This window comes from Acomys russatus, chromosome 28 (assembly GCF_903995435.1).
Source record: "Acomys russatus chromosome 28, mAcoRus1.1, whole genome shotgun sequence".
Lineage (NCBI taxonomy): Eukaryota > Metazoa > Chordata > Mammalia > Rodentia > Muridae > Acomys > Acomys russatus.
In genome coordinates, this window is record NC_067164.1 from 20,586,008 (window position 1) to 20,601,481 (window position 15,474).

The window sequence follows — 15,474 nt, forward strand, 5'->3', positions numbered from 1 at the left end:
CTTTTAGCACAGGAATACACATTTCAGCTTTTTTGATTAATTTTATCACAGCATATCTTTTCCAATTCTTTCACTTTTATCATTTGTTTCCTTATATGACTAGCACTTTCTGGATAAACATTCATAGGTGGGTCTTGCCTTAATTTGGTAATATTGCTTTTGGTTTGAAATAACTGATGATTTACAGTTAATATGTTCCTCAGCATAATTGTATTTTAACATATTTTCCTATTATATATTCCTTTTTATTTTTATACTGTCTTTAGGATCAGTTTAGATATTTAAATGAAAATAAAGTTTTCTTTATATTTTAAGATTTGTTATATGCATTTCAAAACATAAATTAAAATCATATCACATGTTGTAGGAAGTTTAAAACATACACTTCCATTTATTTTCTCTCTCTCTCTCTCTCTCTCTCTCTCTCTCTCTCTCTCTCTCTCTCTCTCTCTCTCTTGAGACAGGGTACCTCTGTATAGTCCTGGCTGTCCTGGACTCACTTTGTAGACCAGTCTGGCCTTGAACTCACAGCAATCTGCCTCCCAGAGTGCTGGGATTAAAGGCATGCGCCACTATGCACAGCTTCCATTTGTTCTCTTACAACCTTGCTTTTCTTTTATTCTTAAATGCCAAATGATATTGTGTAAATAATCTTCTTTAAAGATTACTGCAGTAATCTTAATACTTTTATTTTTCTAGCTTAAAGATAGTTAATAAAAAGTGAAAGAAACAAGGAATACGATTGAAGTTATATTTCTCTATCAACATAAATTATATATTCTACTTTAAAAATTTTTATGCTGGGGGTGGCACATGTGCTTAAGGTAAGTACTGCCATTTTATAAAACTTTTTTTTCTTGGTAAATAGTATGTATACATGTTGCCATACACATGACTATTTAACCTAAAGTATTTACATCTGTAGTGGTCAAGACATTCCTGTCATGACCTACTAGCTGCTATGTGCTTGAATTTATAAATGGGTTTCTCTACATGATAGAGGTAAATGTTGCATGTCAAATAAAAGAAAAAAAAAAAGAAAAACAAAAAATTAAAGTGCTCTTCTCCTATCATAATAACCTTAACTACTGATGCTAAAAACAGATGAGATTTTTCATATTGTTTTTCTGGTGTGATCTCTTTATTCAAAATCTTTATTTTAAAGGATATTTGTAGAGGCCTCATGGGTCCTGTAGCAAGTGGTTCATAAGTAAAAATAAACCTATAATAGCGACTTCTCATCAAAAGGTGGAATTCATCCCATTAAAAGCTGCCACATCTTGAGACTCTGTGGTTGTAATTACTCTTCGACACTTGAGACGTATCTTGCTCCAATTAATAATGTCATGCTACTCACTATAAAAAAGCCCAAGGGCAGACAAGAGAAGACAGGACTATCGCCACCATTTTCAGGAGCCTTGGCTGTGACCCAACCCATTGACTTCATGACTGCTCTCTTCCATGTTGCATAGCGAATTTCACTCTCCGTAGCTTGGATTTGTGGTTCATACCGTTCCATCAAAATGGTAGCCATATTCTCGGGTTCAAGACCCCAAACATCTACCCCTTCTGCAGCTCCAGCTGCCATTGCAACTCCCAGGGCAGTTGTTTCAGGCATAACAGACTTAACTACCGGGATGCGCAGAATATCTGCCTGTAGTTGCATAAGAATTTTGTTGCTGGTCATTCCTCCGTCTACCTGCAAATGACGGAGTGGAATTCCACAGTCGCGGTTCATGGCGTCCACAATCTCCCGGGTTTGGAAGCAAACGGCTTCTAACGCAGCAAAGGCAATATGGCATTTATTGGTGAACTGAGTGAGCCCACAGATGATGCCCCTTGCACTGGGTTCCCAGTAAGGTGCATATAACCCCGAAAAGGCTGGGACGAAATAGCAGCCGTAGGAAGTGCCTACCTCTCTTGCAAGGTTTTCAATTTCCTTCGAGGCCGTTATGATCTCAAAATTGTCTCTTAGCCAGCGAATAACAGCACCAGCAATAGCAACAGAACCTTCTAATGCATAAAATACCGGCTTCTCTTTGCCTAGTTTGTAAGCCACTGTGGTCAGAAGGCCATGTTCAGAAAACACACATTTATGGCCTGTGTTACATACTAAGAAGCATCCTGTTCCATATGTGTTTTTAGCTTGACCTTCCTCGAAGCACATTTGTCCTACTAACGCGGCAGATTGGTCCCCCAAACATCCAGATATTGGCACGCCTTTCAGGGCCCCTGTTGTCATCAGGCCATAGATCTCAGAAGAACTGCATACTTTTGGGAGAATGTTCATTGGAATTTCAAAAAAGTCACAGAGTTCTTTATCCCATTCCAAAGAGTGGATGTTGAAAAGCATCGTTCTACTTGCATTGGTTACATCGGTGCAATGGACGCCTCCGTTGACTCCTCCAGTCATGCACCAGATGAGCCACGAGTCAAGGGTTCCAAACAGGGCTCGATCTTCCTCAATAGCCTTTTGAATGTGTCTTAGGTTGTCCAGCATCCACCGGAGTTTCACTGCACTAAAATAAGTGCTAAGCGGAAGGCCTGTCTTAGACTTGACAAAGTTGCTATTTCCTGGGATTTTCTTACTGAGAGTCTCCACAGTAGACTGGGTTCTGAGATCAAGCCACACCACAGCGTTGTAGAGAGGGTCTCCCGTGAACTTGTCCCAGACAACAGTGGTTTCCCGCTGGTTGCTCACGCCGATAGCTTTAATGTTGGAAATATCAATGTTCTCGCCAGCAAGTTTCTCACAAGTTTTCGCTATGCAGTCATAGACAGACTGAAGGATTTCCTTGGGGTCTTGCTCCACCCATCCTTCCTTTGGATACTCTTGCGTCACTTCCACGTGATGATGGCTAACAAGTCCTGCTGTTTGGGCATTGAAAACTAGAAAGCGAGTGGAGTTGGTTCCCTGGACCACTGCTCCCACCAAAGGCCCCACAGCCGTTTGCTTCGAGGCTGCCATGAAACTGGTCAGTGGACTCGGCAGGCAGCACAGGGACCGTTTCGCTGAGGATGCCGGTTAGGAGGAGGGACAACAGCCAGTCAGGAATGATGGAGTGCGCAGGCGCAGCTGCCAGCCTAACAGCTTCCGCTAACCTATTGGCTCATCACCCCTGCCCCACCCATCACCGCGCCACGCCATGTCCAGGGATTTATATGAAAATATTCAGTATGTGCCTCACTCTCTCTTGCGTGTGTGTGGATCCGCATCTGTTTTCTCTCCCTTTCTACCTGTGCGCCATCCTTAACGTTACTTACTGTGCAGATAAGTGGGAAATGAATTCTTCCAACATTTGAACATCTGAAAACATTTTGTCTTAATATTGAAAGCTAATCCTTTTTTGGGTATAGAATTGTAATTTCCTTTCCTATTCTTTCCTTTTAAGAATCATAGAGCAGTTATTCCAACAACTTCACTTCCCATTTCTGGGATGTTTCTGTCATTCTTGTTTGCATCCTGCATCCTTTACTCTTGGCTGCTTATAGAAGTGGGGTTTTTTTTTTTTTGTTTGTTTGTTTGTTTTGTTTTGTTTTGTTTTGTTGTTTTGTTTTAATCAATGCTACTGTTGTTACTGTTTTTTTTACAGGTATCATTACACCATGTTGCACATTGTGGGTTTGTTGGCTTGTTTTCGTTTTCGTTTTCCTTCTTTATGTTCATGGTGTTACTTGTCTGTAGAGTTTCAGCTTCCATCAAGTTTGGAAAGTTCTGGCTATTATTTTTTCTTAACTATTTCCTTTCCTTTGTTCATCCAAGGTCTCAAACCTCACAGATTGAACCTGTCTTGCACATTCACCAGCATTGTGCTCCATATAATGATCTTTCCTGTCTGCGTTTAAATTTACAGTTTACAATTTTTGTGTCTTCAAGTCCACTAGCCTCCAGTGACTAGATCTGCAGTTAATTCATCTGCTGTTTTTTTTTTTTTTAATTCACATGTAGTTTTCATTTCTAGAAGTTCAATTTGGAGATTTTTAAATATCTACTGAACTTTGGTTTAACTCATGGGATATAGCTAGAATAACTTTTAATTTCATTTTCTGCTAAAAACCTGTGTCAGTTTCAGTTCAATTTTGATTTATTGGTTGTCTTATTATGGTTTGCATCTCCATGCTTCTTTGCATGTCTGATAACTTTTAATTAAATGCCAGGCACTGTGGATTTGCTTACCTGGCTTCTGGATGCACTTGATTTCCTGTCAGGCTTTGGTAGCTCTGTTATGAGATGCAGGTAAGTCGCTTGGAAACAGTTGCTTGTTTGCAATTTTAATGTAAAAAGTTCTTTGTAACTTTATACATGTAAACAATGTGTTTAGATCATAGTCACCCTTCACTTGCTCCATTCTAACTCATCTCCAATCACACTATCCCTCTCCCAACTTCATGTCTTCTTTTTATAGTCCTTTGAGCCCAATTAATCCTGTCTATATGATTATGGACATTGGGTCATCCGCTGACCTATGAGAAACTTATCATAGGCCGTAGTCATAAAGGAAAATCATTCCTCCTCTCCCAATAGTCAGTTGAAAATATTTCCTCAGCTATGAGTGAGGTCTCATGAACATCTCCCTGCCACTCACTTTGGTCACAAGATAGGGAGAAATAAAGGCAGAGCAGTCCTGGAAGTCTCCGCCATGTTGGTTACCTTTCATAGAATGGAAAGGCCCTATTCAGGTTGTTGTGGGTGAAAAGTTATCAATAGACTTAACCCAGCTTTGAGCTTTACAAGCTAGAGTAATGACACATCTGGAAAGATATGAGCATTGGTGCAATAATAGCATATACATTATGGAGGCAACCAAAAGCACTTTCAAATCGGATTTAAAGCCCACCTCATGGGATGTACTTCATGCCTGTAACTATAAACCTGCTCAAGAAGCCATAGTCGCTAGAGAGGATATGCTAGTATTATTTTGCTAAATGAACATAGTGTCTGGAGATGTTCTGAATTCCTCTATATACATAGATGAGTGCAGGTCTCATGCCTCATTAGAGGAACTTTTTCTGGCAGTGCATAGTGGTTAATACAGAGATTCAAAACTGGTCTAAACACAGGGAAAAAGTGACATACCCTGTCTCTCCAAAGGCTCAAAATAAAAATCATGGAAGAGAGAACAGAAAGATTGTAAGAGCCAAAGAGTGAGAGGGAAATAACTGAAAACTAGTATCTCTGGACATGGCAGGGCTGTAGCACGCACAGGCTCATAGCAGCTGTGGTTACCTTCTTAGAGCTGCACAAGGTCAAGTCAATTACATTCCGGCTTAAATATGGGCCATTCTCAGTCTATGACCATTCTCCTTGGTATAAAGAGATTTTGTGTGTGTGTACTCTATAGACCGTCCAAAGCAAATGTTTTGTGGCTGGTGAGAACAGTCTTAGTTCCCAGTTTTGGACTGCTGTCAGACCTTCTTCTTACTGACCTTCTCCTGTGCATCTTTTCTCAGCCTTGAGCAACTTCTTCCCAGAGGAGCACGGACCGGCACTCAGTTGAACACTTTGGTTGCTCTCTGAAGAGTCCCACATTTCCCCCCTGCACAGCTCTTCTTTCCTCTGTGTGCCCTGCACTGGGCACCTTCCTTAGTATCTCTGGAAGATTAGCTCTGTGTCCTTGTCATTCCCTTCCGCTAGGTGCCACCTCGGTGACATGTCCCTATGCTGTGGCTCAAAACAAGGCACTGAGCTAATAGTACCCACACCACTTGGTTCTTACCTCTGAGGAACCACTTTTCATTCTCCGGCTTCTACACTTTTTCTACAACTGTCGTAGGTTTTATAATGTTTTTTTCCTTTTTTATTATTAATTTATTCAAATTACATCTCAGTTGTTAGCCCATCCCTTGTATCCTCCCATTCCTCCCTCCCTCCCGCTTCCCCCCCCCATCCCCTCCCCATGTCTGTGACTAAGGGGGACCTCCTCCCCCTGTATATGCTCATAGGGTATCGAGTCTCTTCTTGGTGACCTATTATCCTTCCTCTGAGTGCCACCAGGCGTCCCCATCCAAGGGACATGGTCAAATATGGGGCACCAGAGTTTGTGTGAAAGTCAGATCTCCTTCTCCACTTAACAGTGAGGAATGTCCTGTCCATCGGCTAGTCTGGGTAGGGGTTCGAAGTTTACTGCCTATATTTTCCTTGGCTGGTGCCATAGTTTGAGGAGGACTCCAGGGCCCAGACCTGCCTATAGTTTTCCAGGACCCTCTGGATTCTTCTATTTTTTGTTCACTTTTTAGTTGTTTCTCTTTTATTTCATGTTGGCCAGAGTAAGAGTCCACTGAATGAAAACTTAATTTTTTTTTATTATCTGTGAAGCTGGTGATTAAAAATTAGACAGAAAGCTGGGAGGTAGTGGCGCACACCTTTAATCCCAGCACTTGGGAGGCAGAGGCAGGCAGAACTCTGTGAATTAGAGGCCAGCTTGGTCTACAAAGTGAGTCCAGACAGCCAGCTCTACACAGAGAAATCTTGTCTCAAAAAACAAAAACAAAAACAAGACAGACTTTGGAAACAACCTAGATGTGTCTCAACTGAAGAATGGATTTAAAAAAATGTGTAACGTTTACACAGTGGAATACTACTCAGCTATGAAAAACAAAGAAATATTGAAATCTGCAGGCAAATGGCTGGAACTAGAAATGATCACCCTGAGTGAGGTAACCCAGACCCAGAAAATCATGCACGATAGATACATACTCACTTATAAGCAGATATTAACCATATAATACAAGACAAGTAGACTACGATCAACAGACCTAAAGAAGCTAAATGACAAGGAGGACCCTAGGGAGGATGCTTAATTCTCATTCAGAAGGGCAAATACAATAGACACCCGAAGTGCTTGAGGAAAGGGAACAAGACTGGAGGCTACCTTAGAGGTCCTCTGAAAGACTCCACCCAGTAGAGGATCAAAGCAGATGCTGAGACTCGCAGAGGAACTTTGGGGGCAGAACACAGGGCGACTTAAGGGAAGAGTTGGGGGACAGAGGGATGAAAAAGAGCTTTACAAGGAGGACAACAGAGACTGATGCGCCAACCAAGGGTCATGTACAGAAAGGACCTAGACCCCCTGCTCAGATCTCAGATGTGGTTGATCGGCTGCACTGTGAGCTCCATAATATGAGGAGTAGGGCCTGCCTCTGACATGGACCCTGTTACCCACTCACTGATCACTTCTCCATGTCGAGGCAGCCATGCCAGCCTACAGAGGAAGAGGATGCAGGCAGTCCTGATGAGATTTTACAGGCTGGGGTCAGATGATAGGGGAGAAGAGCTCCGCCTTTCTGAGGACTAAGTGAAGGTGGGGACAGGGAAGGAAGGTGGGACCTTGAGGAGATGAGGGAGGGGCTACAAACGGTATGTAAAAATGAACAAATTAAACATTAAAAATGTAATGAAAAAGAAAAAATATTTAATTACCAGTTAAATTTATTTAGTAGCTAATAAATTAATGATAGCAATTTTTATATTGGGCATATATTATATCTGAATCAACCTAAAGAAAACAGAAATATATAGACAGTCACAAAATGTACCATGATATTGTTATTCCACTATTTTAACTGGATCTTATTTTTCATTTAAGTAAACACTTGAGTTATTATAAATTTAGACAAAGAAAGATAACGTTCAGATTCAGTCTGGATGGTGAGGAACAGAAAGGACAAGGCGTAGTGACGATTTTCTTGATCACAATTCACTTGCTAGTTTATCTGCATTTTTACGCAACATAGTGTATAAATGCTTTGAATTCCCTTCATGTGTTTAACAGTAGTAAAACATTTTATGTGCAAAATAATATATAAAATAAACTCATTTCATCCATTTGCTCTTTTCATATTTTCTTCCCAATCACACCAAAACATGGAAACAAATGTTCTCATCCCTATTAGTTCTTCTGTCCTAGACTATCTTAAGAAATTTCTCTTTACTGTAAACTTTTTTCTAAAGATTTATTTATTTGTTATATATACAGTGTTGTGCCTGTTTGTACACCTGCATGCCAGAAGAGGACACCAGATCTCATTTTAGATGGTTGTAAGCCACCATGTGGTTGCTGGGAATTGAACTCAGGACCTTTGGAAGAGCAGCCAGTGCCCTTAACCTCTGAGCCATCTCTCCAGTCCTTTACTGTAAACTTAACTACAGAGTTTTCTGATGATAAGGAAATGGTTTATATGATGTCTCTGATGGTAAGCTATAGTCATTAAATGATCAGGTCAGTCTCACAATTCAGTTTAGAAAGTTGACCAATTGACTTAGTTTCCTTAATGAAAGCTGACAAAGAGTGCTTTACAGCCAACTGACCCCACCCCCAACCCCCCAAAAACCATAAAGCTTGCCAGCAGTCAGGTGATCAAATTACAGCCAGGGCTCAGCCACACTCCTTCCTAATTTAAAATCTTTACTGATATCCACATTACAAAATTTTAAATTCATCCATTCATTCAATAATTTATCAAATATGTTTTGAGGATTGTTCTACATTAGTTTTATTGTAGGCAATAATACAGAGATACATCAAACATTGCCCTATCTACAACCTTTACGTTAGAACCATAATAATTAAACTGACTTGTGTTTAATGCATATCTTCCAGTGACTACCCTATTTTAGAGAGCAATTTATTTTAATTATTTCCTTTTCCTCACCAACTTCCCTACATTGTAAATTCATAAAGGGCGTGGAACTGGGGCTATTATATTTAATCTTTAATTTACAGCTTGACCAGAACCCCAGGAACTCAAAAATAGTTGTTAAATGAATTAGTGAACACCACTAAGTATGGTTCTTGCTTGGTTTATAATAAGAAAGTCAAGGTAATTTATTTGTACGTATTTTTATATAACAGTTTAGCATACATTATAAAGTGCTTCATGTTATCCCTAAAAGGGCAGTTTTGAAGATTCATTTTGGGAGTCCTTAGAAATATACATTTGTTGGTAAATTACCTTTATTAAGATTGTCAACAGAAGACAGAGGGAGGAACAGAAAAAAAATTAATGTGAATGAAATCCCAACTTGTAGTACCTGGCAACTTCTGTGAGGAAGACTCCTGATTTGCTTCTCTGCGCCACAGAAAATTGTCCGACTCACCTATTAGCTCCGGGGAACTCCTCAGGTTCCTAATTTGAGAAGAGCCTTTTAAATTTAATATTGTTTAGGGTTGTGAGCCTAGCCTTTAACGGCTGAGCCATATCAAATAAATTAATAAAATATTAAAAAAAATAAATTTAATATTGTAACTTTACTGTTGGGCCTGCACTGCATTTCAAGTGGAAGGACAAAGTTGTAAGAAGGTAAATTGAATTTTGTGCAGAGTAAAACTATTCTGTAAAAAAAAAAAAAATGTAGAAGTAGCTCATCGCAGCCACACGAAGAGATTGGTGAAAATAGAGCAGGTGCACTTCACAAATACCCGCTTCTGTTAGGTTATCACAGACAGGCTGAGACAGAGCCTCTGGGACAGCAGCCTGCTGAGGAGCCCAGGCACGCTTAAAGTAGGTCATCTGTACAAGAGCCACTCATTTGATTGGGTGTCTGGGCTCCATGAAGACCTTTATGCTCCGTCATTATATTCTTATCTGTGGTACATTGAATAATTAATAACTTCAGGAAAGAGTTTCTCAGTTAAGAACATCTTCCCAACATAGTTTAAAATGATTAAAACAAACAAAAAACCTCCCATTTTTATCAGTCAGCTTCTGGCCAGTTTCATCTGATCATATAAATCAAAACAAAATCCAAGGGTTGGCACTATATGTGCCCAATTTAATGTGAATTAAATCAGTCTAAGATAACTTTTAAAGTTAGTTTACTAGTTTTACTATTGAGTGTAAAAGTAATTTTATTCTCCTGGCTCAATTGTTATCTGGGAGGCTCACTGCCTCTATCTGCTAACCTAGGCCCTAGTCCTGGAAGATTCTATCCTCCATACAATCTAACCTAGGTCTCTGAGACTTACTGCTTAATGAGCTCGCCCTTTTTTGTTCTTTCTGAGCTCTGTGCCGGCTGGTTCAACTCAGATGTTCTGGCTCAAACTCTTCTCCCAGCTGACATATTTAATCTGGCTTCTCTCTTGGCCTAGAATTTCTCTGCTTGGCCTCACACTAACTCAGCAATCTGCTCTAATCATCTGGCTTCTTCTCATTTTCTGGCCTTTCCGTCTTCACCTGAGTTCTCTCTGTGCAACCCGTCTCTCTATTACTGGCCTGGTAAAACTGCCTCCTCTCTCTTTAAAACTGATTCTTAAGTAGTCTCCCTTTCCTCTCTCTTCTCCTGAGAGTTGGGCATATCCTATTCTGTCAAATCTTCTCTGATTTGTCACCCTTCTGCTACTTAATTAGACATCACTTTCAAACATGGGAGCTTCTTTCTACAAACTAACTTTACCTTTGTTTGGGATTAAAGGCACCTATCACAACACCTGGATTTAAGCTTTTCTTTACCTTATACTTGCTCTATACGAGGCAGGCCTGAACTCTGTTTGCCTCTGTCTCCTGGATTAAAGGCATGTTTGTATTCCATCCAGATCACATAGACCTAGAAGGACTTTGGATGTGATCTCTTGCCAGAACAGTTATGTTCTGAATTAAAATTCCTCTACATTGGTCCCCCTTTCTGTTTAAGCTAAAAAAGATTGTACACAGTTTAAATTTTACAATAGGAACAATTATCAATCCCACAATCTTAACAGACCAAATGTCCTTATGAAGGTCCACTCAGCACTGATGCGATGATCCTTCATAATTGCAGCCCTGATCATCTGTCCTTCAGCAACAGTGCATTTCAGCATCAAGGTTTCCCAGCCACCCAGTCTCATGAATTATCTGCCCCTCTTCAGCTGGTTTGTTAAGTTGTCTCCATGCAGGGCGATCTGCTTTCTACACCATCTGCATTGCTGTCTTTCTGCTTCTCTTCCTTGAGTAGTCTTGATTTTCATTTGGAAGCCCCCACCCCCCCCCAAGGTTTCTCTTTGTAGTCCAGGCTGGCCTCTAACTCACAGAGATCCACCTGCCTCTGCCTCCCTGAGTGTTATAATTAAAGGCGTGCACCAGTTTACAATCCAGTGTCTTTTAGCTAATCTTATTCCACTTTTCTGTTTCTCAAGGTACAATTACTAGATCTTTATGAGTCCATACGTAAAGGAGACATTTAGCACTCTCACATGCCCAGCTCCATGCCAGTAAGCTGGCTGTCATTTTAGCAAGCCAATATTCTTACCCATTATCAGTGGGCTGTCTGCCTTGATCATCAATTTCATTAGGTACCATAGGTTCACAATTAAGCATTTTTTGTTTTCTTAGTTACTCTATCCCTTATCTCTTAAGCTTTTATATTATCATAGCTATTTTTTCTTGCTGTACAGCTATTTTCCATGGTTTAGGAGATTTGCTAATTTGAAAGGTCATAGAGCCAGTAAACACAGTGCAAACCATTTTAAGTACCTTTAATCCTTTTTCTTGTTTTTGTTTTCTGTTGTTTACTCTGAAAATATGGACTTTAATTAGTCAAGGAAAATGTCATCATTGTGGAGAATATCAGAATGAGTGGATAGCATTGTTGGTAGCTCAGAGCAACACAAGACAGTTCCAACTTAGCACCTGGTGCCTCTGGAAAAGCACTTAACCCTTTACCCTCAATGAATCCCATTGCTCTCAGCTTTAAATGGCTCAGCCATTCTGACACCCACAGTTCTATTTTGGAATGCTGTCATCCAAGGCCAAGTGTAGCTTTTGAACTCACTAGACTTTCCTCCTCCATGGAGCCCAATGTGACACCTATCTGTAAGAAGATGGTCTTCAGGGGACCTCAATATGAACTTTTAATTGTACATTGAGCATCATGGAAAACCATGGCATAGATGTAGGTGATGTTGATGACATACACTAAACTCTGCTAAAGAAGATGAGCAATGGGTGTGGTTGGCCTCTTATTGAAGACGTCTTAGGAGTGGGTAGTGGCCAAGCATAAAAGCCAAACGTCAATGTATAGTTGGCACCCCCACTATCTACCTGCCTTTCTCATCATGCACTGCTGATGATCTCCACCTTTTGAATCAAGACAATTCAGATTTTAGTTTCTGGATGAAACTGGTTAGAAGTTTTGTAATCTACATATTAAGGCAGATTGAATAATGACTAGATGAAAAGATGTAGAGAAATTAATATAATTAGAGAATGTTGATTGTTGGAGCTACATGGTACTGCGTGCAGCAGTGTGGTGATGAAGCTCTCTCAGTTGTTTATATGTTTGCTAATGTGCATAATAAAATGTGGTGACATTCCATTACTGTAACAAAATATCTGAGACCAGTGACTTTCAAAAAAAGAAATTATATAGACTAAGTTTTAAGAGAGTCCAGTATTTGATTGGGTGCATCCATTGCTTTGGCTCTTATAGGATTTCTGGATGGCAATTGTGGGAGTGAATGACAGAACTGTCCTCCTTGGCCAAATAATGTAACACTTTCCATCATTATGTCAGGAAATGCCCTAAGCACCTCCCACCAGGCTCTACCTCCTAAAGATCTACATCTTCCCATAGTACCATGTTCCAGGCTCCATTTTAACCCATGGACTTGAAGGACAATTAACCTTAATACTATAGCAGCTGGAAAAGTATTGTGCAACTAAAGAGCTGATGGAGCAGCAAAACACAGTTAATGGAAATCCATTCCACACAGCTTCCTGTGCTTGGACAAAGGAAAGGCACAAAGTCACTGAGAGAGTCAGTGTAGAATAACCAAGTTACAGCTTTTCATCCCAATAAAAGTATCGGCTTTAAATAATTTTTATTAAGATACTTCTCCTTTTGTTGTAGGCATTTTTTTTTTCATTTTATAAATTTTTGAATCTCAGGAAAAAAAAAAACCACAGTTGTCTATTTTAACTGCTTGGCTCTTTGCCACCATTTCAGATACCCATGTATACCACTCCTTATTTTCAGAAAAGTAGGACTCAGAGTGACAGGTTAGAATTTACTAAACGTTGGGATTCCTCTTAGTCTTGATTTAAGTGTGTGGCCTGATGATAAGGGCATTGTTTGTGGCTAGACCATCTGACTATTTCAGACTGTGTCTTAACTGATGCATCATCACAGTTGGCAATCTTCAAAACACTGATGCATTTTTCCACATGCTGTTCCCAAATGTGCTGGACCAGCTGTTGAGAGCCATGCCATCCAATCGCCCGGAAGACCTCTTCTTGGACCACAAATCACCTCACACACGCTCCCTCTTTGTTCTAATGAAGAATGGAAAATTTAAAGGAAACTACTGTGTTTTATTACTATTCCCTCTGTTAAGTGTGGACCATGGGAGTCACTTCAATTCACATACGGAAGCCCTGGCATTCTAGGTAAGCATTCATGATAGGCAAGGCTATGGGTTTAACATTCTCAGATCTAAGAGGAATTTTCTGAATATCTTGGAATTTTTGAGTGTATCTGCTTACGTGCATGTGCGTGTTCTATGTCATTTTCCCAGTGAAAATTGCCCTGACACTGATTTCAATGTTAATGTATTCCTGCTTCCATTTGACTTTGGAATATGTTACAGCTAATTATTACACAGGACGAAAGATCAGAGGCCTGAATGAGGTGCTGGGGTTTATGAACAAAGAGAGCCCAGTTCAGCGCCCTGGCTCTTGGCCCAACAATTGTAATCACACATCTTGAAACTCGGGGGATCTTTGCATTGTGTTTGTTTGTTTGTTTATTTGTTTTCATCCTTCATTTTTTGAAGGGGGTGGGGAGAGGGGTTAAGGGTTTGAAGGGGCTGAAATTTCCCCTTGAACATGATGTCAATATGTTGGCATGTCTCCTTTTATTAAGATGCCATCCAACAGATAACAAGTCCTGCTGTGTTTTACCAACATAAAAAATTAGACTGGAGACCGAAGAGCGGCAGGTGGCTTTTGGCACCAAGAAATAATCACACTTGATGTGGAAAGTAAAGTAAAAGGAGCCATCTGTTCGCCACAGGAGGACGTGAAAAATCACATTAACATATTGTCACTAACATCATGAAATACACAGTTAATAATAAATTTAGTTATCAAGGCAAGTCGCATTGGATACTCACTCTGAAAAATGCAGAATGTGGAAGATGCTCACTCTTGCCCACCCCCATCATATTTATTTATCTTTTGGAGAACAAAAAAACATCCAAGTTTGAAATGCTTCAGAGAGATGTGGGTCCATTTTAAGCGGTCCATTTTAAAGTCAAGCTGTGGTTCATTGTCGACTGAGTGAAGTAGCCTCTCTCCAGTGTGGATGAAATGGATCACTTTTGTGAGCCTGCCATGTTACCCCATAACTTCATACTTGGATGGGGACCTAGAGATTCGACAATATTTCTTACAGAAGAAATGAGAAATGCAAGACCCCTGTGACATGTTGCCACCCAGCTGGCAGAGTGCTGCCAGGGGAGAGCCAGTGTTTGCTGCCTTCCTTAGATGAGCAGTTGAATTTACCTGCCATGGATTAAGTGTTCCTACAGAGAATTTTTCTGATGACTTTGGTACTAAAAGCCTGTGCATGACTCCTGGGAGATCACATGTGATAAAGCAATGTGATAGGAAAGACCCTTCCCGCTTTCTCGTGTGCATGTGCTGTTTACACATGCCCATTAAATAAAGAAGCCACAGATAATGGAGGCCAAAATAAACTTGGAAAAATGCCCCCACAGTGTTCTCTGTCACAGAGTCACCAATTACAAGGATGCTTAAACTAATATAGCAATGGTTATCAACCTTCCTGATGCTACTGCTCTTTAATACAGTTCTTCTTGTGGTGAACCCCGACCATAAAATTATTTGTTGCAATTTTGATACTATTACGAACTGTAATGTAAATGTCTGACATCCAGGATATCTGCCATGCCACCCCTGTGAAAGGGCTGGGTGATTCCCAAATGATCATGACACAATGGATGAGAGCCACTGGCCTATAGTAACACTGCACTGCCTAGAATCTAAGTTGTTCCCACCGTGTCTGCAAATCTGACTAACTGTTATTTTTAACATGAAGACCTAAGCCCCAGTATCTTAGAAAGTTAAACTTGACATATACTAGTATATCCTCTTTAGTTCCTTGTTGGTTGCTGGTCTTTACTCAGCCATAAAATTATCTGTGTTAATGGAAGTGCCACTGGAACAGCAATATGGACTTTAGTTTCAGCTTTGATTTTAACTAGATTTACCGTCTTTTGTAGGTCAAACTGCTCCTCTGGTTATTCTCCCATCCACCACGAGTAAAGTTGATGTAATCTTGGGATGAACATATTTTATTCAAAATATGAAAAGTTTAAGGTAACACTCAATCTTTGCTTTAACTCAATGAAAGTGAAATAATGTTTAAGAAGCAATCAGTTTGGTGTTTACTTAAAGAAATGGAATTATGCTGGAATGTAGTACATGAATTAGGTTGGCCAACTCTCATCTAGACAAGGGAAGGCAGGTTATGACAGCATA

The 15,474-nt window shown here is 40.1% G+C and overlaps 1 protein-coding gene across 1 annotated transcript; it reads right to left on the reverse strand.

Annotated features, from left to right (window-relative positions):
- Positions 1-1,300: 1,300 nt before the first annotated feature.
- On the reverse strand, positions 1,301-2,968 carry Gk2 (glycerol kinase 2). The gene has a single exon (XM_051170791.1). It carries the CDS (start codon positions 2,966-2,968, stop codon positions 1,301-1,303), a length of 1,668 nt encoding a protein of 555 aa, XP_051026748.1.
- Positions 2,969-15,474: the final 12,506 nt, after the last annotated feature.